The following is a 27,438-nucleotide window of genomic DNA, read 5'->3' as shown; positions in this document are numbered from 1 at the left end:
GCCGCAGGATTATTTGTATTTGTACCCCCCCCCCCCCCCCCTCGCAGTTTGCACGTCGTGATGAAGCCACCATATATATTAAAACTGTGGGCTACATCGGAACTCTGGCCTTTGCCATTAATTACTTAAATGCTATGTCAGAGTTCGAAGCTCTGCTGCACTCATAATCTATTTGATAGTTTCATCAACCGTTGGGTGGCTTGCGGAGTATGAATGTAGATGTAGATTGCTTTGTGTGGTATTATACACAATGATATGGTGGTACATTACGTTCATTGTTGGGATCAGGAAAAGGTTATAGGTTCGATAGGTCAAGCACATAAGAAACTCAAAGGGAACAATGAAACTGTTTACTTTATTTTAAAATATTGTAAATTATTTATGAAGGACCAAACTTACTTAGAGGTAAAGGATATTTACAGTCATTAATAGGCTGTATTCCCTGTCAAACATCTCCGAAGCAATTTTCCTTCGACCTGCATAAAACAGATACTCACCTACGACAAGAGAAAACATATATCTTCAGTAACATTTAACACACCAATGGGCACCGGTCACTTATTTTCAAACGTAAAAATTGCAAGTACTTACTCATAATAACTTCAACATTGGACAATAGAATAATATCTACAAGAAAATTGTTGATGTGGACGTTTACAAAAATATCACTTTGAGAAATAGTCATAGACAACTCTTTTGTCGTATTTTATCCTGAAAATAAATTCTCTCTCTGTATTTTACATTCAATATTCTTCAAAATAAGGCCTTATACCTGTTAATTTTTGGAGTTCTTTAGTCAGTCGGAAGCCAGACATCACACTTGAAATATTTATTCTGAGTTACGTGAAGTATTGTCAAAACCTTAGCAACTAACAACTTTGGATCTGTATCACGCAATTCAAATACACAATTATCAGTATGCTTTTACACACATCAAAATTTAGAGAGATCAGAGTGAAGTGAATTATAGTTTCTGGACTGGTAATTTAATAATAAATGGACGAGAGACTTAGTTTGCTAAAGTCAAATACTTCCACTGGAAAGCACTTTTACCCGCACCTTGCTGTTTATAAACTCGACGTAAAATCGGTATATGGTCGATGCATTTATTTAATATCCACTGCGTGCATAATACAATGTCATTCACAATAACGTTATGGTGTATATAAGATCTTCATCAGGTACTGAGATCGTATCCACCATAGCAGAAAGGACTACAGTATCAAAAATCGAAAGAAAGAGAAAAATTAGAAGTTCAAAAAAGCATTTACACAAGAGTAGATGTGTGTAGCCTGTAAAGAATTTGGAAGTTGTTACATGAGGGGTCGTATCAATCTGACGTACAAAGTATGTTCTTGCAGCGACTAGCGAAATATTTCGGTGACTCACCCAAGTTGATTAACTTTAAGTAATGGTTCCAATGTGGATTGGAGAAAATTATAACTGACAATTACTGATAATAATCGTTAAATGAGGACTCGGAGTGAAATATGAATGAAAATCAGTCATAACAATGTTACCAGCTGTAACAAAATAACTGGTGGAAATATGATCAAGTGATCTCATCTTTCCACTACGTCACACAACGGATCGAGTGTGTTCGAACATGTCGCAGAAATCAGATTAAGGCCAACATAAGGAGCATGTTACAACATGTTATGGATACAGTGTACCTAGAATAAAACTGATGCAAAAAATTATTTCAACACACAGCGAAGAATGCACCAGAAAACACTGCGAACTAAGTCGTAAAACCAGAAAATAATACTCAAAGTCAATGTGGCCAGCAGTGCAGTCCGACAATAACGGAACGTCGGTTAATTGTTCAAGTCGAAGTTAAAACATCGTCGTATAACAAACTTTTCAGAACGGACTTTTATCTCCATCGATACAAATTTTCTGTTGTATATGAGTGAAAATGTTCAGACAAATGCATGCGTGTCTGTCTCTGATTGTGCTTTTCAAATTCAGCAATGTGTGGACATATGTATATCTATAATTTTCTTCCTATGCGGCTCGTTTCAGCCCATCCAGAGCCGTGGAATCACAGAACCAGCAGCATTTTGACCCCAAAAATTCGTCATGAGCGTGATTAACAGTCGTTATCTCATGTTTGACGTGCAGTTTCGGGAGCAATGTTATATTGGCTACCTTTGAGGCAATGTGGTGGCCGTAGCAGCTACGACATAACATGAATTATTATTTAAGAGAAGAGAGACCTATACGAGCTGTATGTAAGGTACGGGACTGGAGTATTTTGTTGCCGACACTGCTCGTAATGAGTTGCGCCAATTTTCAATTTCAGATTTCATTTATGACGCAGAATGATAATTTTCGTAGAATGCAGTCTTACGTTCTTCTGTCTGGTACTTGTTTTTTAGTTCAGCCACTCCAAAGATTTCACCATCTACGGGATATCAACCACTTACCACCCCTTACCATATGACAAATTTCAATAGCTAATATGCATTCCTCTGTAAAAGAGGCAATCGTCTTAAGTATGTTGTAAAGACAGCGTGCGTTATTTGCGAGATTTGCTATTAGATAATTGTATGAACAACAGCTTTTGTTGAAATGAAACCAACACAGTAAGTTCATTTTTCATGTTGTTTGGAGAAAGCATCAGTGAGGACATTACTGATAACCGTATTATTTCAGTCAATTCTGACGAAAATTGTTTAATGGCGCCATCAGATGCGACTGGTTTGTAACTATGAATAGCGAAGAATTACTTATGGAATAATGGTAATGACGAATTAAAAAGTTTCGACTGTAATGAATTTTACATAACACAAATGGTAAGAAGTCATGAGACCTTGCCTGTTCTTGTCAGGGTTTTTGGCCTCTGTAAGACTGAGTTCTGAGAATATGAAAAACGCAATTGAGAAGAACTGTGGCATTCGTCCTTCTTCAGAACCAAGCAAATAGTGCCATATTCATACTCAGAAGAAGCTCTTACACAGTTCTATTAGATTTTAAGGTGTTGATCTTGAAACAGGCCATACATGTCTGGGTTGCAATTTCTTCATCTGAATAATGACGCTAATAGGTAATGGTGTGGACAAGACGAATCAATGAACATAAGGCCTTTGAGAACACAATCAAAACCAAGGATCGAGATATTTTGACCATACAACTAGAGGAGAAAAATACAATATTCTAAGACTGATAATGGAAGGAAACGTTATAGGCAAAAGATCAGTAGGAAGAAGATGAACATTGTGGGTACGGTATCTGAGAGAGCAGTTCGGATGCATTTTCTTACAGCTGTTTTAAATACACAACGTCAAAAACAAGACTGGCCATAATGATAGCCACCCTTTGAAGAGGCATGGCCTCTTCATAAGAAGAACGTTTAAATTCCAGGTGTTTATTGTTTAAAATGGCTCCTCCTATCAAGCCATTCAGTCTTGCATTTGCTGCTTCCTGAGTGACTAGGCAGCTTAGGAATGAAGCGGCTATGATGATAACACAGCGAAAACATCCGGGTAGTAACATCCTGTATGCACATATCTATTGCACAGAATCGCGACCTTTACTTATAAAATGTAAACTGCTGAATTACTCCAATTATGTAGGCCAGTGCTCTACAGTCTGGAAACCGATCATCTCGAAAGTGTAAGTGATCGGGTGGGAGTGGCTGATGCAATGTAGGTGATCGTCTCGTTCGATGTCTCGTTTGAGAAGTGTCCGTCGAAAGCCAACCCGGCGCACAATTAACATTGAAGAATTAACAGGGCGCCACTGGAACGCCAGTCCTGGTGCTGTCTGATGAAGAGTATAGCTCAACGGTTCATCAGAGCAGAGCTCACACTTTCCACAGCTAGGCGTTGATATCACATGCTGAGGATGCTTCGTCGAGGAGTCACCGATCGGCCGCGCCGGTGGTGAAGGTACGGCGAGACCAGCAGGGCTGCCAACCGCGGAGAGGGCGAGGCGCCCGCATCAGCAGCAGTGGTCGGCGAAGGCGGCGGTGGCGGCGGCGAGCAGCAGCAGCTCCACCACGGGGTGCGTCAGCCGGCGCTGGCCCGCGTGTTGCATAGCCGCCGGGCGCTCGCCTGCAACGAGACGACCGGCCGCTCCGTTAAACAGCTGGCGGGACTCACCTGCCACCTCCGACCGCGTAGACTTTTAGCTGACTAGGTTATTAAGCACACAGAAGGAGATTTTCAATCTGCAGTGGAGTGTGTGATGATATGAAACTTCCTGGCAGATTAAAACTGTGTGCCGGACCGAGACTCGAACTCGGGACCTTTGCCTTTCGCGGGCAAGTGCTCTACCATCTGAGCTACCCAAGCACGACTCACGTTCCGTCCTCAAAGCCTTACTTCTGCCAGTATCTCGTCTCCTACTTTGCAGACTTTACAGAAGCTCTCCTTTATTAAGACCACAGGCAGAAAATTTAGCCATCGTCAGAATATATCAACGTCTATACTGATACTCCGGAAGTCATCATATGGTGCATGGCGGAGGATACCTACTTTTTTCTGTTTGGTCATCAGTCTACTGACTGGTTTGATGCGGCCCGCCACGAATTCCTTTCCTGTGCTAACCTCTTCATCTCAGAGTAGCACTTGCAACCTACGTCCTCAATTATTTGCTTGACGTATTCCAACCTCTGTCTTCCTCTACAGTTTTTGCCCTCTACAGCTCCCTCTAGTACCATGGAAGTCATTCCCTCACGTCTTAGCAGATGTCCTATCATCCTGTCCCTTCTCCTTATCAGTGTTTTCCACATATTCCTTTCCTCTCCGATTCTGCGTAGAACCTCCTCATTCCTTACCTGATCAGTCCACCTAATTTTCAACATTCGTCTATAGCACCACATCTCAAATGCTTCGATTCTCTTCTGTTCCGGTTTTCCCACAGTCCATGTTTCACTACCGTACAATGCTGTACTCCAGACGTACATCCTCAGAAATTTCTTCCTCAATACCTACTATCGGATATTTTTTATTAAGGAGGCTCCAGTTTAGTTACAAGCAGTTGAGGAATGACATGCCTGTATCATTGTTACTATTTGATTTTCCCTGTCACAGTAGCGATATCATATACAGATGATTCTGAGGACACCGTTGTCAGTGGGTGAATTTGGAATGTTTTTTTTTTTTTTTTATCTTATGGGTCATCACTCCCTAAGCTTACACACTACTTAACCTAAATTATCCTAAGGACAGACACACACCCATGCCCGAGGGAGGACTCAAACCTCCGCCGGGACCATCCGCACATTCCGCGAATGCAGCGCCTCAGACCGCTCGGTTAAACCCGCGCGGCTGGAATGGTTTAATGCGCTATTTATTTCATTCGAACTGAGTGTGAAAAAGTTGGGGACGGTATGTTTCTTGTCTACACTGTTTTGGAATATCGTTGTCAGCAGAGAAAATATGACGAACTGCTTCGAAGGAGAATGATGAAGATATGTCATCCAGGTCAGGAAAAATACTGTGTGTTTGTCGAAGCCGACCGAAATTCTAGCTCTATGTTTTTTCCACATTACGAAAAACTAACCGTAATTTTTAACGAGTAAGATATTCCCCAACATTAAAAAACTCAACCTGAAACTGATAGAAAATATGGTAGATTTTCCCCATATTTCAATCTCTGCTCTTCTGAAAGTGATTAACAGCTTGGGATTACTTTTCAAAAACGTAACAGAAAACCAGTGCTAATGGAGAGTGTGACAGCTGCTGCATGCCGGCATACCTTCCTACAAGAACGAGAGAACCACCAACACAGGGATAAAAGATTTCCTTTACAGAAGAAACCTGATGCGAACAGGATCACACAATGAAGTTTGGGTGGCAAGAAGACTTCGTAGAATCTTTATAAAATCGTTTTGACAACTATAATCAGCACCGAGGATACATGCAGAACATTTTTTAGATGGCGTGGAGAATTCAAGACACAGTCTCGTGCTGGGAAATGCATCATAATTTTACTCATCGGAATTAGAGAAGGAACAGGAGATTACCACAACAAAATAAACTGGGCTCATAAAGAGTGGTTGAAGAAATTTCTGTTTCTTGCCTCAAAGGTCAGCCATTGTTTTAGATTGAGCACCGCATCACACGATGGTCTATAGTTCACCTAAAAACTCGAACATGTAACGGCTGAAAGGAGGAATCAAATCTTGGATAACACCAAACAATGGTTCTCTGCCCCTGGAGTTCACGACTTTCGAATATGGACTAAGGCAGAGCTGATATTTCACACACCAATAAAGAAACTGGAACAAGTAACTAAACAATTTCGACCGGACGTAAAACCTGTTTGGTTCTTTGCAAGCATATTCCAGTCGAGCTCGTATCTAAACAGAAAGGCAGCAAATACGGATGGAGCTAACACATTACGAAACGGTGGAAGTATGGAAGCATTTTAGGCTCTATGCCGAGGAGCCTTACAGACTGTAGCTCTAGGACTCTAGTAAAACATTACTAAACATGCCAGGAAAACTGAAGAAAATTGGAAGAAAGATGAACTGTCTGAAAATATCCCACATGAACGAGAATGACAGCAGTTCTGATTTACGGGACTTTTCATATGAATGTTAGTGTATATAAATATTTTAAAAATGTGTGAACAATGTAAAAAGCTCTTGTAAAAATTGTACAGTATGACATTCCAAAAAGGAAGCAAAACATTTGTAAACCTCCCATTGGAGATCCAACGCCCTGCGGGCTTCCAAAAAGTAATAAATGAAATGATGTTGGTGGCCCTCAACTACGTACCTACCGACTCAGAGTTGCAGTATTAAACGTTTTGGCTGGTTTAGTTGTCTAGGGGCTGCTGAGTCTACAGTATACGATAAGAATACACACATGAATCGAATGGTCGAAGGTTTCTATCACTCGGCAAATGCGAATTATGAAAGTAACATATAAATTTATAAATGAAAGATAGTAATTAAATAAAAACTGCAGGTAGTATCTTAACGACTTTCAATGATGAGTACGATAGAAGAAGTACTTTTGAGAAAGCGGTATATTTCTGCAAAACACTCATTGGTGTCTACGGTCCAGCAATTAAATAAAATATAAGTTGAATAACAGGGAAACAACAGATTCCTTCTGCACGTAATTAGTTATGAATTACAACATAGCTCGCGAGATATTCCCTTCTAAACGCACACTACGTCTTCACTGCAGAAGCCACGGAAATCTCACAAGTGCACAAGTCGGCACTCCGAAGTATTTCTATCCGTCGCGACCACGCGCAAACCGCTCCACACTGTCAAAGTCTCTCTCCAGCTCCGCGTCCGTCGCGTCCAGCACTTTGCGTCTCCTGTGAGACTGTTCAGAACCCTCAGTGTCCTGTGCGACTGTCCCTAGCGCCGCACTCTTCCGAACTACCTCGTGACCTCTCCGGAAACTCTCTTAGTAACGAGCGCTGTGATTGGCTAGAGCGCTCCCTGCATGTCTCCAAGTCTACGTATCCACACAAACCTAATGAAACACATACGAAATACTTGATTTACATCTAAATAACTTGAAATTAAATAAATATTCCTACGGCTGGACCATAAACACGCTCTAACACACATTATTAAATACATAAAGAAATTAAATAAACTTACATCAAAGGAATAGCAACAAAAGGTAGGCCAGTAGCCTAACGGCTCTGTGCTTTCTAAAACACAGTAAATAATTGACCAGTTTCTTCATGAATAGTATATATCGGATATAAATAAAGACACAGATGAAGAAATATATTTATAAGCATGCTGCTACCGTTTTTTCGTATAATTGTGGAGTACTTATGGCCTGACGCGATCGATAGTAATCGGCCACTTTGACCTCCAATGACTCATGTACTATTCACGTCATATGCCTGTAATTTATATCAGTTTAGGTTTACACTAATAGCTTTCTAAAGACAAGTCGGTCGACCACATCGGAAGAATCGTTTTGATTTTGGAATTTCGTTGCTGGGGATTACTTGTATAACTTACCGTCAGATACTAAACTTTAAACTAATAAAGATATTGAAAATCTGATTACACCATCAGAATCGCCGTGCAAATAATATTAATGTACATGTTTCTACTATTAATTTCTATACGAACTGTGAAATGTCTGCCATTAACGTTTCACAAAGTCTGCCATCTTTGGCCGTCTCAGCCCACAGTGTCACCAAGTAATTCCCAGCCACGTGCTCGATGGACCACGCACTGGGGCTACCCCTCTCGTCCGGCTAACGTTCGCCACCACGTGTTTGCTGCCGGGCCCCGGCTGGCCGAGCGGTCCGTGTGGCGACTGCTTCCTCCGAACTTAGAATATTTTCAGGGCGCCACGACTCGCCCGTTACCTCACAGCCCTCACGACAAAAGGTGGCATAAAATGGATTTCTTGTACAAAAAAATAGAACTGAAAGTAAAAATAATGGTGCATTCCTTCCGAGCCCCAACTCTTATACCTGACGGTGGTAACGTAGCACCTGATTCCACACCCGCACCCGCTGCTAATCGCACTTTTCAATACGCACAGTCTTAAATATTATTCTTCATAAAATCCGTATCACACGGTAGGGTCACTGTGCTTGTAGCTTCTTACAATCTCAAAAGAGACCTTCCACTCCAACCCACATTTTCTGTTACATGTGTAAGGCAGGTTGAAAAAAAGTTACTTCATAAAAATCATATGAACCTTTTTCCGGTAACAGAAATTTTGTAACTTCAGATTTCCACTACCAATATATGTGCCTACTAAAATTTCATTAACATCGGACAAATATATTTCAAATTATATAGTTTTAAAGTGAACAGTTCTGAGCGAAGACGCCCAAAATCGGACAATGTTTGTTGCAATCTAAAATTAAAAAAAATATATATTGAATTTTAAAACCAAATTGCTCCACATAGCCCAACGCAGAAAATATTGGCACAACTCATTTTGCGATAGACCTATTGGTTTGCAAGTAATTACAGCCTAAACTCGAGTCTCCATCATAAAAAAATCCTGTTGTAGTAGTACTGCTATTCATTCCTTTTCCTATTCCACTCGGAGCCCTGATTTTTCTTTCCTTGTCTTCACGATCGTCGCTCGAGATGTACGTTAGTGGCAACTTGGTCGTTTCGCAGTCTATAGTAAATGTATATCCTCCAAATTTTCTCAGTAGCGTGTGATATTTCTGGCTTTAGTAGCCATCGTATCTAGTTACCAGATATTTTCCTCAGAGCACTAGAGGTTGCAGCATTATGCCTAAGACGCAATCATTAGTGTGACCTATCCGCCTTTCTGGTGGGAAATACCCCCCAGAATTTAAGTCTATCAATGTAATTCGCTGATACGCTCAGAAGCTACGCGCACTGATTCTAACTTTATTTCATTAATATTTTATTAACGATGCATTAAACTTGCTTAACATTTTGGAATAAGAATCTCTAAATAGCAAGTTATCGCCTACTTATATCTGAGGTCAGAATTGCATTATAACCAAAAGTAAAAGCTAAATGAAAAGACATATGGTGTCTCGGAGTATTACCGGATCAGATCTCAAGAGGTATTCATAGTGGACAGACATGTTGTCTGCTGCGGTAAGTCGGATTTTAACTGTGTGCAGAAATAATGCGCTCAGAACAGTGAGAATAAATTACATATATTCAGGCAATGGTGTTGCAAGATGATGTTTTTAAAATGTTCATCCAGCGTAGTGCAGCAGCTCGACGTGCCGTGGATCCAACGAGTCGTTCGCAGTCCTCTGCAGAAAGACTGAGGCGTCCACAATTGCGCAAGTGTTGCCGGTGCTCGAGTTTGTGCATGACCTGGCCTCTCGATTATGTCCCATTAATGCTCGAAGGGAATTCATGTCGGGCGATCAGGGTGGCCAAATCATTCATCTGAATTACCAAGAAAGTTCTTCAAACCTTTGACATGATATCGTTCTTTGAGAACGTGAAGTCCATGAATGGATGCAAATGGTCTTCAAGAAGCCAAATATGACGATTCCTAGTCACTAATTAGTTCAATTGGATCAGAGGGCTCAGTCTATTCCACGTAAACACAACTCACACCAGTATGGAGTCACCTCCAGTTGCACAGTGCCTTGTTGACAACTTAGGTCTACGGCTCCGTGAGGTCTGTGCCACACTCGAACCCTACCATCAGCTCTTACCAATTGAAATCGGGACTTATCCGACGAGGCCACGGTTTTCCAGTCGACTGGGGGTCCAACCGTTATGGTCACGAGCTCAGAAGCGGCATTTATGGCGATGTCGTGCTTTAGCAAAGACAGCCATGTCGGTCGTCTGCTGCCATACATCATTAACGACAAATTCGCCACACTGTCGAAACGGATAAGTTCACCGTACGTCCCACATTGATTTCTGCGGTTATTTCATGCTGTGTTGCTTGTCTATTAGCACTTACAACTCTGGGCAAACGCCGCTGCTCTGGTCGTTAAGTGAAGACCGTCAGGCACTGCGTTGTCCATGGTGTGAAGCTACGCCCGGAATTTGATATTCTGGGTACATCCTTGACACAGTGGAACCCAGAATACTGAATTCCTTACAGATAACCGAAATGGAAAGTTTCAGTTATTGAAAGCAGGAATAATGTTTCCAAATTGCAGTTTTTCGTTTTTTGCTAAAATAAATTCGAATGATACCCCTTTAAAAGAAGTCAGAGAACTAAAGATAATGCTGATACATGGTGAAATAATGCTCTGGTGGGCGGTTTGCGGGTTTCAATCACCTCGGAGTATGACCATGCGTTGCATTTTACCTGCGGTCGTCGCACAGTGGCGCTGGCAGCAGACCAAATATACAGAGATGTGTTGGTGCATGTCAGAGTACGGTGCAGCGAGTAAGTGTGCAGACGTTTTCAGACGTGCTAATAGTGACCGTGTGTTCAAAATGTTCCAGGTATAGTCTGAACAGTGATTCTCGCCGGGTTTTCATCTGGCATGAACCAGGAACCAGATACCAACCCCTTAATGTCCTTGAAAGGGACCTGTATGGAAGTCGTGGTTTGATGGTGTGGGGTGGGATTACGATTGGTGCACGTACACCCTTGCATGTGTTTGACAGAGGAACTGTAAAAGGTCAGGTGTATCGGGACGTCATTTTGCACTAGTATGTCCGCTTTTTCAGGGGTGCAGTGGGTCCCACCTTCCTCCTGATGGATGATAACACACTGCCCCACCGAGCTGCCATCGGGAGAAGTACCTCGAAACAGATCAGGCGAATGAAGTGGCCTGCCTGTTCTCCAGACCTAAACCACATCTAGTACGTCTGGGATGCTCTCCGTCGACGTATCGCTGCATTTCTTCAAACCCCTACGACACTTCAGGAGCTCTGACAGGCACCGGTGCAAGAATGGGAGGCTATACCCCAGCAGCTGCTCGACCATCTGATCCAGAGTATGCCAATCCGTTGTGCGGCCTGTGTACTTGTGCATGGTGATCATATCCCATATTGATGTCGGGGTACACGCGCAGGAAACAGTGGCGTTTTGTAGCACATGTGTTTCGGGACGGTTTTCTCAACTTATCACCAATACCGTGGACTTACAGATCTGTATTGTGTGTGTTCCCTACGTGCCTATGTTATCAGCGCCAGCTTCGTGTAGTGCCACGTTGTGTGGCACCACTTTCTGCAATTATCCTTAATTTATGAACATGACTGTACTTCATTGCATAACATCAGTTCCTCACTAACGGTTTATTACAGCATCAGCAACACATCTACGATCGACGTTCAGCTGTCTGCCCAGAGGACGACTTCAGAAAAATGGAGGCTGGTCAAGTCATTAGAACTATGCATTTCAAATAGGGTGGTGAAAGCAACTAGGCACCTCGCGAGTAATTAATTCCCAGAACAATTGAATCCTTAACATGTCATCTGCAGTAACACGGAGGAGATAAACGGATAGTAATTTCTCCCTTAAATCACTCTAAGCGTCTCGTGAAGAGAACGTATTCTTTCCTAAAAGGTGCCTCCTATAGTTTACGTAACACTCGCGTAATACTCGCTCGGTGATCGATCCTAGCGGTAACGAAACTAGCAGCACGCCTCTCAGTTGTTTTGATGCATTCCTTTAGTCCAATGTGGTCGGGATCTCAAACACCAGAACGGTACTTAAGGATGGGTAGCACGATAATTCTGTACACAGTCTCCTTTATAGTTGGGCTACATTTTTGAGCCGTGGTAAAAAATTGCTGTTTTGAAGAACGCGCCGCAGAGCGTTGTGTGAAGCAGTCTCCCTCTGGTGGGAAAGCGGAGAGGTTGTCTGTTCGCGTGCATTTAAGGGGCGCGATCAGCTCGGCAGTTGGTCAGTCGGAGTGAGGCTAGGACAGTCTCGCGTCACCAGTTGCTGGTCTGTCGTTTGCATTTGTGCGGCAGTTAGTGTCTGTCTGTCGTCGGTCATTTGGATCAAACTTTAAAGCCAGAAATGAGAGTCTTGCCACTCAGCCAGTAACAGAACTCAGATAGCGGTCGCCCTGTCGGGGCTGAGTTCGTGCATCTGAGTCTGCGCGTTAGGCCACCAGTCTGCTCGAGTTGCTCGGGCAGCGGTCATTGGCGGTTGAATCGGTCGGTTGGTCGGTCGCGCACTGAGACACGAGATGACCTGTGCGCCTGGAGCGTCGGCGCATGTGAGGTCCCCACGTGAGTCCAGTGGGCCGCACCGTATAGAAAGGGGTAGTGGCTTCGCGGTTCAGAAGAGAGCAACAGGAGCGAATCCACGACATCGGGCTGGCCGGGGCGAGCTGCGACGCAGTGAGACGGGAGATCGGCGCGCCTCCTGCGTCCGTTGAAGCGGCTGGCAGCCGACGATTCGGGAGAGCGTTGGGGGTGCTGCACCAGGTATTCGCCAGAAATCGCAGTTTATTAGAAGTTAAGTGATTGGAGATATTTTGTTTCATTTACTTGTCAAATTCTACTTCCTTTCTCGGTGAAGTCACCAACCGCTTTGGTTTGGGGTCGCCCCACCATTCATCTCCGTTTGCCCACCCGCGGGAAGGTGGTTATTTGTGAATTGGGTTGTCCGTTTTCACTTGTGGAATTAGGGAGGCGTAGAGCAATCTGCGGTTCGGGTTGTTTAGTACCCCTCCCTTCCCCCCCGTCAATCTGCCATACGTTAATAGCTGCCTCTGTCATGTTTGTCGGATTTGGTGTTAACGAACTTATTGCTTAAAGGCCGAATTCTTTAAATATGTTTTTATCTTGCCTATGATCTTGCGAGGTGGTATATGTGTAATGTAGAGCATGTTGTACATTTTATTGGTTTTATTTAAATAGTCATTTTAGGTTATAAGGGTGCCACTCTTCCACCGTAAGAGTCCTTAAAAAAATTGCACTTTCGGTGGCAAATAATGTGAGTGTTGTACCATTCCCATACCTCTTACAGGGTGCATAGTTTACGTGTTCGTGTGAGTTGTTAAACATTTTTTTGTTTAAAGTAATCTAGTGTGTTGCAAATTTGCACCAGTGTACTCTTTCAGAGGTTGTTGTGAGTGGTCATGACTACGGCCGTGTTGAAATGGAGCAGGCAAGCATCTCAGCCCGAAGGCTGCTACTGTTAATAGTGTTCTTTCTGCATCTAAATAAAATTGTAACTTGATATTTCGAAGGTGTTTTTCTGCTTATAATTTTTAAATCTGTTTCTGAAAAGCTTTTAGGAATAAAATTCACATTTGTTAAAAGAAATTTTATTTTCCATCAGTTACTTCCTGGCAACTACTTCCACCCTCACCTAGTGTGATTAAATGTGTTAATGTTCTTGATGAATCGCTAGTAAATAAAGTAAATTCTTTAAGAAAAAAAATTGAATTTAAATTCAGGGTTCAATTTTCCTAGAATTTTTCCATTGAACTACAGTGGACCATTCACCTACTCTACTATTTACCCTACCTCCTCGTTCCATTTCATCACATTTGCAACGTTACACTTATATTTTTAATCGTTGTCACTGTGTCGAGCAGCGTACAACTAAGACCGCATTCGTATATTACACTATTATTTATTCAACTCATCTACATTATATTACATTTTGGCATTTGACCATTCGTCACACCAAAAAGAAGTTCTATCAAGTCTTCCGGTATCCTTTTAGAATCACCCAACGACGACACTCTCCCGCAAACTGCAGCGTCATTAGTGAACAGTCGAACATTGCGGCTCATTCTATCCGACAGATGGTTTGGTTATCTAGAGAGCGAGAGCTGTCCTATCACACTTCCCTGGGGCACTCATGGTGATACCTTGGTCTCCGATGAACATTTATTGTCGACGGCAACGAACTGGATTGCATTACTTGAGAAGTGTTCGTGTCACTCACATATCGGTGAAATAATTTCGTGTATTAGGACCTTAGTTAACGGACTGCAGTGCTGCACCGTTTCAAACGATTTCCGGAAATCTAGCGAGATAGAATCTGCCGTTCTCCTCCACTCATGGTTTGCAGGATACAGTGCGAGAAAAATGCAAGTTGAGCGATTCTTTTAAATCAGTGTTGACCTGTGGATTGTATCTTCTCTCTCTCAAGGAAAGTATTTATATTTGAACTTGAATACGAGAATTCGGCTGCAGTATAAGGTAAGGACATTGGCCAGTAAGGTAGCGGATTTGTTAATATGCCAAACGTACTTGTCTGAGTCAGCTGCAGCTCTTTTCCAGTCGCTTGGGATCTTCCTCTTGGCGGGACATTGTGATAACTGGAAGCTCTGTAAATTGAAGGTAGATGGGAAGAAAGGAAACAAAGGACAATGGACAATCGATGTCAGTTGCATCGAGAATTCACGCAGAATCAGTGCCAACGACCGAAAATGTGTGCTGGACTGGGATTCAAACTCGGGATATTCTGCTTAGTAGGCAGTGCGTTAACCACTTTTATTTTATTTTTTTGTGGGGGTATCAGGTCACGGGCTGGTGGAGGCAGGGTAGGCAAGGGTCGCAACCCGACGCCTGGCCAAAATGTCTCAACCCTCTCTTTTCTGGGGATACGGTCGAAGGTATGAAATGGATTTTCTTAAGTTTTTTTTTTACAATTTTTATTTGAGGTTTTTTGTGTCTTAAGTTTTATTGTCTTTCATAGGTGCTAAACACAACATGCAGAAACTAAAGGTGCCATTCAATACATCCAAACGTAAAAACGGCTCCTAACTCCGTCTAGATTTCAAGAGTTCACTAGAAAAAGAGAGAAAAGAAAACGGGACCCTGCAACGGCCCTGTTGGCGTGTATCCAGATCATCTTCTCGCTAACTTAAAAAATATATATAGTTTCCTGAATACATCAGGCTTGAAGTCTAGTTCCTGAACGTTGAGCTATCTCCTCATTTTGTTTCTCATACCCGGAACACCCCAACTAGCCGGAGGGTCCGTGAATAACGAACCCAAGTAATTGGAGAAACATGTTCTATATTTCACGTGTCGCCGCAAGATATCATGTTGTTCTTGCAGTATGTGCGGGAAGTCTATGACGTTCTTGTCATCGGAGCGATACAAATAATACTTTGCCATCCCGTTTATCCAGTTAACTGCGTTTGTTCGGGAACAGCAGGTCGTCAGCTTTGATCGCCGTGTGCGCCAACATTTTCGTCGTTAGAAGCCAACAGTCAACGTCTTGCGACAAACCAAACGGTGCTCGCCGGAGTCGACGACCGCGCATTGGAGCAATATCGGCGTGTCGACCAGAGTGCAGTAGTTGACGGTTCGGCAATTTGCCGTTCACCACTACATACCAGGATGCATGTACCTCTGTAGGAAGAGAGGGAAGATGGACCGCTCTCCATATTCTCTGCCACTGCGTCGCCGTGTACTTCTGTTCGGCCACATTGCGAGATTGTTGCTGAACTAAGCTTCGATATATTTCTTTCATTTTGGGCAGCCTGGTCTCCCACAAACTTTATACTGAACGTAACTGTAATCGGCGACGAACTCCCGAAGGTGTGCGAGCGGTGCCGTGATGTGGCCTAAACTGACTGGTGGACGTCGTAGGCTGGCAGACTGGTAAAACAGGAAAGGCGGCGAACTGTGACGAAACTAATACCAGACTTTAACGCTGGGCAGAGCACAAGTGTGTCTGGACACACAATGCAGGATGAACCTCCGCAGCTGACGACCCATGCATGTGCCAATGTTAATACCACACAACTGAGACTGAAAAGGGCACGTGACCATCGGCGCTGGACGTTAGCGCAGTGGCAAGAGCTGAATGGTCCGATGAAGCCCGATACCGTTTTCATCGTGCCGACGGGAGGGCGAGAATCCGTCGTCTTCCAGGGAAATATCTCCTGGACACCCGTACTGCAGGGACAGAGACAAGATGGTGGCAGCTCCAATATGCTCTGGGGAACTTTCACGAGGACATTCATGAATCCAGTGGAGCTCGTGCAAGGCACCATGACGGCGAAGGAGCATCGTACACTGGCTGCAGTTCACTTACACCCCTTCATGACGATCATGGTTCTCTAAAGCAGTGGCATTTTTCAACCAGATAATGCGTCATGTCACAAGACCAGAAGTCTGATGGAGTGGTTCGAGGAACACATTTAGTCAGAGTCCATTTTCAGAGAACCACTTAATAATTCCTTGTGTAAGACGTGTATATTTCTACTGTCTATTGTCAAATCACAATTTATGAAAGATGTTTATATTTTATTAATAGGATTAAGTAGGAATAATTAATATTTGTCATGTTTAAAATAAGTGTGGTAGCAGGGAATGTCTGCACCAAAGTATTGTTGACAAGAGAGACCGCAAATTGATATAATTTTAAAAAGGGCGGGAGAGATCGCGAATGGATACATTTTAAGAAAAGAGCGGGAAAGACCGCGCTTTGATACATTTTGTAATGGTAGCAGGGATTGTCTGCACCAGAAAGCATTGTTGGCAGGAGAGACCGCACTTTGGCGTTCGTAGGATGTCAGTAGTAAGCGAGATGTGAAGCGAATTGGTAGCAGGTCTGAAGCGAGAGGTTGAGAGGAGCAGTGTGCCTGCCAGCCACCAGCTATGATTTACAAGAGATTATAAACAGATGTACAGAGACATCAACTAACTATTATCATAAGAGGAACTAATATTATTGAATTATTTTCTTTGCGAAACTCAAGACTACTGAAGTTATGTTTGCGCAAGCTAGTTGTAAGATTATTGTAAAAAGTAAGTCCCATTTGATCGTTTGTAAAATCATTACATTATCAACAGTAAATATTTGAAGCGTTTTCAGAATATAATTAATTTTTGCCAGTAATCTACATCTACATTTATACTCCGCAAGCCACCCAATGGTGTGTGGCATTACTGATTATAATCCATCCCAAAAACCATCAACGTAAAACTTTGCAAAAATTTTATTGTTGTCAAGAAAAAGTGTAACTATGAATTACGTAACTTCAGTCAAATGAATTAAAGAATAACGTCAGCTTTGCTATTAAAGAATAACGTCAGCTTTGGTAATAAATACAGCCACTTATTATGACAGCCCATCAGCAGTTAATAGAGTATAGTAAACCAGAGTAAGTATATTCATGTTGCAGTTCGATGTAGCAGTCAGATGGCGATCCAGTAACAGTAAGAAAAAAAATTGTTCAAATGGCTCTGAGCACTATGGGACTTAACAGCTGTGGTCATCAGTCCCCTAGAACTTACTACTTAAACCTAACTAATCTAAGGACATCACACACATCCATGCCCGAGGCAGGATTCGAACCTGCGACCGTAGCAGTCGCGCGGTTCCGGACTGCGCGCCTAGAACCGCGACACCACCGCGGCCGGCAACAGTAAGAAGGGTAAGGAACAGTTTTGGGTTATTGCAGATAACGACTTAGGGCCACGACGACGACACATTCTATGTTTCGTCGAAATAACCAGCAAATCATTTTTAATAAGCAGCAATTAAATTTGTATGTGAAGATTGAGAAAGAGAATAAATTTCAAAGGGAAGATATCATTTGTTATTATTAAGCAAGAGATAGAAATCCTAAGAGAAGGATACATAGGTTATTGTAAAAGAGAATGTTATCATTAACAAAAGAGGTATAGAGGAGACGGGAAGGTTTCACTTGGAAGGAACTGTTTACCTACTCTTATGTTGGTTTCCCTGTTATGGGATTTATTATTGCCCTAGTATCGTCTGCATTAGTACCAATTTTGCTTTTTGAATGTTAATTGGAAGGTTATTCACACATATAAGGAATAGGAGTGCACCCAAAAGTGAACCCTTTGGGACTCCAACCCTTTTTATACCTTTCTGACGTTGTCTGAATTATTCAGCACAACTATTTTATGGTTAAGTATGATTCGAACCGCCCTTGTATAAAACGCCTTTAAAAGACCACAAAACATACCAACTGGCGATATAATATTATTTAAGGGTTGTAATATTTAATGCGTTAACGTGTAAATAGCATTCTCAGTCGAGCAACCTTACTGGAATCCAAACTGTGTGTGATGAGTAAATTGATTCCACTAAAGTGTGAGACTACTCTTGAGCACAATATTTTCTTGAATATTTTGAAAAAAGATGTCAGATTGCTTAAGTCTGTCTTGTCACATTTCAGTTTCTGCACTGTCGTGCCATGGGTTTGTTTCTCCATGCGTGGCCAGAAACAGTGTTTCAACACAATAAATGAGCTTCCAACCCATATAAATAAGTGTAACTTCTAACAAAATGTTTTCACAGTCCGGCACCGCCTGCGATGACGAGAGGACTACGCCAGGCACCAGAGAAATGTGGGACAGCAAGCAGCCACTACGAGAATGGGCTCCTGCCACTGCCGGACCAACTTCTAGCTCCAAATCCGCGTCCCAAAACTTGGTTCCAGTGCACTGGTGGCCTGCCTCGCGTCTCATTCCGAGAATGCCAGACTCCTGCCATGGAGGGCAGCAGATGGTGACTAGGACAGTACAGCCGCTCGTCCTTCTGTGCCGGTACGGGCATCGTGCCGTTACGCAGCTTTGCTCCCACGGCTAGTTCCACATCCAGAGGCTGTCGTCCTCTGCAAGTGTTGCAGTATTTCGTACCGCAGGCATCTTCAGTGAGCAGCTACTCTGCACCCAACTGGGGCACGCATTGTTGAGTGGGCTTCCGGTGTCAGCATTCCCGGGCAAAGACGACACGACCAGCTTTCTGGGCCGGCCGCTGTGGCCGAGCGGTTCTTGGCGCTTCAGTCCGGAACCGCGCTGCTGCTACGGTCGCAGGTTGAGCCATCCATACTGCGCACGTAAAAGAGGCACTATAGGTGTAGTAGCACATGGTTCAATAAGAAGGTTTACTTTCTTATTTTAATTGTTTGAGCTGCCCACGCCCTGCACCCAGCTTCGACCCACTGACGCTACCCACCCGAGAGGTTCTCTTCCCCTGGGCCCGTTTCGGTACACACCTGTAGGGTGCCAGCCTCGCTGCCAAGTAGCACCGACCCCTAATTTCCGGGAACTGTGTAGCGTCTGCATAGATATCACGCACCAGATATCTCCGGAAACCTACCACGAACTTGTCGAATCTATACCACACAGAATCGCTACTGTTTTTTTTTTTGTTTTGGTCATCAGTCTACTGACTGGTTTGATGCGGCCCGCCACGAATTCCTTTCCTGTGCTAACCTCTTCATCTCAGAGTAGCACTTGCAACCTACGCCCTCAATTATTTGCTTGACGTATTCCAACCTCTAACTTCCTCTACAGTTTTTGCCCTCTACAACTCCCTCTAGTACGATGGAAGTCATTCCCTCATGTCTTAGCAGATGTCCTATCATCCTGTCCCATCTCCTTATCAGTGTTTTCCACATATTCCTTTCCTCTCCGATTCTGCGTAGAACCTCCTCATTCCTTACCTGATCAGTCCACCTAATTTTCAACATTCGTCTATAGCACCACAGCTCAAATGCTTCGATTCTCTTCTGTTCCGGTTTTCCCACAGTCCATGTTTCACTACCATACAATGCTGTACTCCAGACGTACATCCTCAGAAATTTCTTCCTCAAATTAAGGCCGGTATTGATATCAGTAGACTTCTCTTGGCCAGAAATGCCTTTTTTACCATAACGAGTCTGCTTTTGATGTCCTCCTTGCTCCGTCCGTCATTGGTTATTTTACTGCCTAGGTAGCATAATTCCTTAACTTCATTGACTTCGTGACCATCAATCCTGATGTTAAGTTTCTCGTTGTTCTCATTTCTACTACTTCTCATTACCTTCGTCTTTCTCCGATTTACTCTCAAACCATACTGTGTACTCATTAGACTGTTCATTCCGTTCAGCAGATCATTTAATTCTTCTTCACTTTCACTCAGGATAGCAATGTCATCAGCGAATCGTATCATTGATATCCTTTCACCTTGTATTTTAATTCCACTCCTGAACCTTTCTTTTATTTCCATAATTGCTTCCTCAATGTGCAGATTGAAGAGCACTTCGTTCTTGATCGTCCACTCTTATTATTCCCTCTTGGTTGTTGTACATATTGTATATGACCCGTCTCTCCCTATAGCTTACCCCTACTTATTTCAGAATCTCGAACAGCTTGCACCATTTTATATTGTCGAACGCTTTTTCCAGGTCGACAAATCCTATGAAAGTGTCTTGATTTTTCTTTAGCCTTGCTTCCATTATTAGCCGTAACGTCAGAATTGCCTCTCTCGTCCCTTTACTTTTCCTAAAGCCAAACTGATCGTCACCTAGCGCATTCTCAATTTTCTTTTCCATTCTTCTGCATATTATTCTTGTAAGCAGCTTCGATGCATGATTGTGCGATAATTCTCGCACTTGTCAGCTCTTGCCGTCTTCGGAATTGTGTGGATGATGCTTTTCCGAAAGTCAGATGGTATATCGCCAGACTCATATATTCTACACACCAACGTGAATAGTCGTTTTATTGCAACTTCCCCCAATGATTTTAGAAATTCTGATGGAATGTTATCTATCCCTTCTACCTTATTTGACCGTAAGTCCTCCAAAGATCTTTTACATTCCGATTCTAATACTGGATCCCCTATCTCTTCTCTGCCTCGTGATGACTGGGTGTTGTGTGATGTCCTTAGGTTAGTTAGGTTTAAGTAGTTCTAAGTTCTAGGGGACTGATGACCATAGCTGTTAAGTCCCATAGTGCTCAGAGCCATTTGAACCCTATCTCTTCTAAATCGACTCCTGTTTCTTCTTCTATCACATCAGACAAATCTTCACCCTCATAGGGGCTTTCAATGTATTCTTTCCACCTATCTGCTCTCTCCTCTGCAATTAACAGTGGAATTCCCGTTGCACTCTTAATGTTACCACCGTTGCTTTTAATGTCACCAAAGGTTGTTTTGACTTTTCTGTATGCTGAGTCTGTCCTTCCAACAATCATATCTTTTTCGATGTCTTCACTTTTTTCCTGCAGCCATTTCGTCTTAGCTTCCCTGCACTTCCTATTTATTTCATTCCTCAGTGACTTGTATTTCTGTATTCCTGAATTTCCCGGAACATGTATATACTTCCTCCTTTCATCAATCAACTGAAGTATTTCTGTCCGCAGCTCGTGGTCGTGCGGTAGCGTTCTCGCTTCTCACGCCCGGGTTCCCGGGTTCGATTCCCAGCGGGGTCAGGGATTTTCTCTGCCTCGTGATGGCTGGGTGTTGTGTGATGTCCTTAGGTTAGTTAGGTTTAAGTAGTTCTAAGTTCTAGGGGACTGATGACCATAGGTGTCCATTCCTCTTCAACTGTTCTGCCTACTGCGCTATACCTTATTGCTGTATCTATGGCGTTAGAGAACTTCAAACGTATCTCGTCATTCCTTAGTACTTCCGTATCCCACTTTCTTGCGTATTGATTCTTCCTGACTAATGTCTTGAATTTCAGCCTACTCTTCATCAGTACTATATTGTGATCTGAGTCTATATCGGCTCCTGGGTACGCCTTACAATCCAGTATCTGATTTCGGAATCTCTGTCTGACCATGATGTAATCTAATTTAAATCTTCCCGTATCTCCCGGCCTTTTCCAAGTATACCTCCTCCTCTTGTGATTCTTGAACAGGGTATTCGCTATTACTAGCTGAAACTTGTTACAGAACTCAATTAGTCTTTCTCCTCTTTCATTCCTTGTCACAAGCCCATATTCTCCTGTAACCTTTTCTTCTACTCCTTCCCCTACAACTGCATTCCAGTCGCCCATGACTATTAGATTTTCATCCTCCTTTACATACTGCATTACCCTTTCAATATCCTCATATACTTTCTCCATCTGTTCATCTTCAGCTTGCGACGTCGGCATGAATACCTGAACTATCGTTGTCGGTGTTGGTCTGCTGTCGATTCTGATTAGAACAACCTGGTCACTGAACTGTTCACAGTAACACACCCTCTGCCCTACCTTCCTATTCATAACGAATCCTACACCTGTTATACCATTTTCTGCTGCTGTTGATATTACCCGATACTCATCTGACCAGAAATCCTTGTCTTCCTTCCACTTCACTTCACTGACCCCTACTATATCTAGATTGAGCCTTTGCATTTCCCTTTGCAGATTATCTAGTATCCCTACCACGTTCAAGCTTCTGACATTCCACGCCCCGACTCGTAGAACGTTATCCTTTCGTAGATTATTCAATCTTTTTCTCATGGTAACCTCCCCCTTGGCAGTCCCCTCCCGGAGATCCGAATGGGGGACTATTCTGGAATCTTTTGCCAATGGAGAGATCATCATGACACTTCTTCAAATACAGGCCACATGTCCTGTGGATACACGTTACGTGTCTTTAATGCAGTGGTTTCCATTGCCTTCTGCATCCTCATGTCGTTGACCATTGCTGATTCTTCCGCCTTTAGGGGCAATTTCCCACCCCTAGGACAAGAGAGTGCCCTGAACCTCTATGCGCTCCTCCGCCCTCTTTGACAAGGCCGTTGGCAGAATGAGGCTGACTTCTTATGCCGGAAGTCTTCAGCCGCCAATGCTACTGTAATGCCTTTCAAAGATGGACCAGCCCTCTATTTACCAAATGGTCAATGTACTTTTGTTCATCAGTGTATTTCTGATCGAAAGAATGAAAAAAAAACAACTTAGGGAGTGCAACACATACCGTTTCGCCGACGATGGCCTCATTAGATTCGGACCATAGACCTAAACTACACAAACATCGGTCACGTCCCTTGCAAACGAACTATTTAGGCATTTTCCTTTTGCGATTTCAAGATACTGCGGAGAACCTAAGTATGACCGGATGTGAATACGGTGTACTCTAGTGTTGAATGAGAGGCAGTGTCTGGACAAGTATTCCACATCGCTCTTTTTTCTGGTTAAAGAAGCAATTAAGAACACGAGTCAGTCACTAAGAACTGATTTTAGCTTAAGTTAATCGAACAAAGATAAAAGTAGACAGACTGGTGCCGTGTGGAAAAATTAAAATGTTCCGGAAATTGCTGGCCAAAACGCATATATTCATTACACAAGTGATGTGTGAGGTGGACTTTGTCTTACATTACGGCGTGTATTTTGTATGTTAACATACTCTTGCTAGCTGAACCAGGCCTCATCTGAAGAAATAAAATTTTGAGAAAGAAAAAGGTCGGATTACTTCAAAATTAAAAATCAATGGCATTACTGAATGAAGGCAGGGGGTCTCGGTACTTAAACTCATCCACAGCAAGAAATATACGAGGAAAAGATTCAGATCACTTTTCATATTATTCTGATACGAAATACTAATATTTGATAACATTCTGAAACGAACATCTTTTAATTTTCATTTGTAAAGCTATAAAGTGCTGATACTTTCCAGGACTTTTCTGCATGCTGTCTTGAACAATGCGGCCGATGTTTACACTCGTTTCTCTTATTTTACTCGTGATATCCCTTCTGTTTAGATTGGGCTGCCGCGAAAAGCAGAATATACGACTTTGGACCAGTTTTATTTTGAATTGTAATGAATTTGCAATGAATTTGTTGACCTTAAAATAGTGTAGTAAGCAATGGGAAAATGGCAAGAAACTGCAATGCAGGAACCTAGATAATGTAGAACCGTCAGAGGCGAATATAGCCCAAGTTTGATAACGGCTCTTGATATGAAACTGAGAAAATTTTTTGTGCGGCTATGGAGGACCACATTGCATGGAAGTGGATTGCGAAAAATTAAAAAAGAAAAATTTGAACGGTAATAGACGGTCTAAGGGGAACTGTAACCGAAAGATGTGATGAAACCCTTTTCATACAAGTTTTGGCTACTTACAATGTGGAGGGATGAAACGCGTTGAACGTACCAGACTCACCGTTGAGCACGTGCACGGCGACGCTCTTGGTGTTGGCGTTGGAGGGGCTGCACGTGTAGGTCCCAGAGTCTGGTGCGTCCGCACGCTGTATGAGCAGGTAGCTCGTCGTGAAGTCGCCCTTCTCCGTGATGACGGACACCCCGCCGCGTTCCGAGTCATAGTTGATCTCCTGCGACACGAGGCACAAGTCAGTAGTTACAAAAGGGTCTGTGTAACGCTCCACATTCAATATCTAACCGAGCCACCGAGGTAATGCTTTTCTCTGTTGATGCATACCAAGAAGCAAAATAGTGTTGAATGATCTCCCAAGAGCTAGTAATACCATTATGGATTGCACAGCTGCAACAATAGTTAGTAATAGAGTGGGAAAATTATTCACAGTGGAATGTATTTCTCTGCTGCTCCTTTGTCATCAGGTTGAGTAGCACACACAAGCATAGAGTAGATTTCTGGATATATTCTTAGACATCTTGTGAACCGATGCAAATGTCTTTTTCCCGAAGAAAGAAGAATGACCTCTCATACCATGTACCTATCCAGTATTCGTTTGCAGAAAGTCCCTTTCAGCGGAACTTTGTACATAACCCGAGCAAAATACATCAACGAAGGCATACAACGATGAAACACGGATGAGACATACAAATTGTTCTCATAAAAATTTGAATTTTCTTCGTAGTGACGCCTGTTGGATTCTGTCTCGAGTTCTACAGCCGACGTTCGTTTGACGATTATTCTGACGTTTCGCCAACTCCAGTGGCTAGCATTGAGAAAGCTCCACCGTCTGTTGCTAGTAGTTGACTGGAGTCGAGCTCGCGACCGCAATTTATGTATAGCTTTCGCGCCATAGTCTGAGGGCTTTTACTTGGTCATTACCGCTGTGGTTCTCCCCTTACTACCTGCGATGCCTGTTCACTGTAGCACGGGAATCCAGGACCTGTTCAAGGTTAGGCCGTCCTATTTCTTGTCGAAGCTGTTGTTATGATTGTGGATTTCTGTAGGATTCCTGAACAAGCAAGCGTGGTAGCTTTCTCTACAACGAGAATTTCCCTGTCGGCAAATTTTGTTGTTTGGTCGGTATCAAACAGCGCATTCTCCGTCATCGCCAATTTCTCCACATGTCCAAGCCTGCAACACCATTCATTTTCGGTGATCGTCGTGTTGTTGGGTCGTCCCGTCATTCGAACATACACCTTATAACTGTACATGGCATGCAATACATTCCTGACGTTGCAAATGGGTCTCTTCTGCACTTCGCCGACACTCTTCGATCTTCTTGGTCGGTTTGCGGATAGTCTTGGCCCCACGTCTGGGCAATATAAGACAGTTCCGGTCTGAGGCAGAAAGGGCATACCTAAATTCCTTCTTCCGACGCGTCACCTCGCAAAGTGTTAAGTTTTGTGATACTTCTTGCGCAACTGCGGCAGACCCACTGTCCTTCACAGCGCTTTCCAGGTGTTCCGTCTTGCATGTGAGAAGGTGCGGCTCACATATTCGTCCTGCCCCTTTCTTCTGACCCAGCTCATGATTTGACATTTTCTCACATATCGGTCCGTATGTAGCAACAGAAATTCGCAAACATGGCAACAGCTTCGATAAGAAAGAGGAAAGCCTCAAGTGGGACGGATCCTCGATTTCCATGCTGCAGCGAACGACTGCTTTGCAGATAGCAAGGGGAAAGCCACAGCCGAGATAATCAGGGAGAATCCGTCAGTCGTGAGCGCAACAAAAAAATATAGTATGTGGCAACGAGCTCGAATCCAGTCGGCCACCAGCATTGAAACATGAAGCTTTGATGCAGAGAGTCACTTTTGCTGGCGAAACGTTAGAAAAATCGCCAAACGTTGGTTTAAGAACCCGTGAAAGAAGCCAAAAGGCAATAAGTCAACAAATGACCCCGGAAACCTCAACAGGCCGCGCGGAGTAGCCGCGTGGTTAGAGGCCCCATGTCACGGATAGTGCGGCCTCTCCCGCCGGGGGTTCGAGTCCTCCCTTGGGCATGGGTGTGTGTGTGTTGTTCTTAGCTTAAGTTAGTTTAACTAGTGCGTAAGTCTAGAGACAGATGACCTCAGCAGTTTGGTCCATGAGGAATTCACACACATACACACACACACAAACCTCATCAACTTTCTTCATATTGATACCCACAGTGCACGCACAACTTGAGGAATGACTAATGACTGTAAGAGTACGGAATCAATATCAACCGAAGGAAAATAAGGCGATGAGAGTGTATCACATGAAAGTGAAAACAGCACAATGTCGAACTGAACAGATTGCACAATACAGATATTTGGGAATCGTGTTAACTGGTAAGTGAAGGAACGAAAAACAAATAAATAGAAGAACTGCAAAGGCAAAACAAGCTTCTCAGGAAAATAAACGTTTACTGTACATAAAAATTGGGTTGGAGTTAACGAAAAGGTCTGTTCAATGGTTCTAGTGGAATGTTGTACAATGCAGCATGATCAAAGGACAAAAACGTACGTGCCGTTTCATCATACCGTTATAAACCACTTTCCTGTGTCATCCGCCACACCACATAATTATATCATTAAAAATAATGCTGAGATCTGTCAAGAAATGCAAAAATGATGTTATGACAGTATGATTAAAACTCTTTACTCTGGAAAATGTGATCCATAAAAGAGCACAGAAAATACATCCTGCGAATATATTTTCACTCCAGCTGCCTCTGTTATCATTGGAACAGTCTACAAGAATAGTTGTGTGTCGTGTTTTATTTAAAGACGCTAACCTTAGTAATAATTTACGTAATTTATACGCTTTTCGCGGTGTACATGAACCTTGCGCTCGTTTAATGTTGCTATATTCTTACACGTTACTTACAACTCTGGTAATCCTCAAGGGAAGTGGGACAGCTGCTGGACATGAAGTACTTCTATAGTGATGACAAAACCAACATCTGTATTGGAATCCAACGTCGTTTATTATTTTTAACACATGCTACCAGTTTCGAGAACAAATGCATATGGAAACACATATAACATGATAGAAGTTATGAGAGCACAGACAACGTAAATCATACCGTATGACTAAAAAGGAGGATAAAATCACATCATAAAATTACATGATAAAAATATACTACTGTTATCCACACAAAACAAAATTCAGTATCTAACTTATATTGCAATTTTTTTAATCCAGTTACAATGAACTACACCAGCAAAGCAATCGAAGCCACGTACATCCCTGTCTGGAACACCTACAAATATGAGGTGCACAAATAACAAGAAAACGA

General features: G+C 42.9%; 1 protein-coding gene across 3 annotated transcripts in view; it reads right to left on the bottom strand.

The window, feature by feature from the left end:
* Nucleotides 1–336: 336 nt before the first annotated feature.
* The window catches only part of LOC126259208 (zwei Ig domain protein zig-8-like), a 173,906-nt gene continuing 146,804 nt past the window's right edge, over nucleotides 337–27,438 (bottom strand). Inside the window, exons 5-6 of one of the 3 annotated variants that reach the window (XM_049955801.1) lie at nucleotides 24,171–24,348; nucleotides 337–4,058 (exon numbers count right to left, since the gene is read on the bottom strand). In XM_049955801.1, coding sequence (XP_049811758.1) covers nucleotides 3,946–4,058; nucleotides 24,171–24,348 — 291 coding nt within the window. In that variant the 3' untranslated portion in view covers nucleotides 337–3,945. Of the gene's footprint in view, nucleotides 4,059–19,014; nucleotides 19,154–24,170; nucleotides 24,349–27,438 lie in introns of those variants that run through there. The other 2 variants (XM_049955803.1, XM_049955802.1) reach the window with 2 other exon arrangements.

Source organism: Schistocerca nitens, chromosome 5 (assembly GCF_023898315.1).
Source record: "Schistocerca nitens isolate TAMUIC-IGC-003100 chromosome 5, iqSchNite1.1, whole genome shotgun sequence".
NCBI classification, from domain to species: Eukaryota; Metazoa; Arthropoda; class Insecta; order Orthoptera; family Acrididae; genus Schistocerca; species Schistocerca nitens.
The sequence above is the reverse complement of the archived record's forward strand: the minus strand, read 5'-3'. Positions and strand labels throughout refer to the sequence as shown.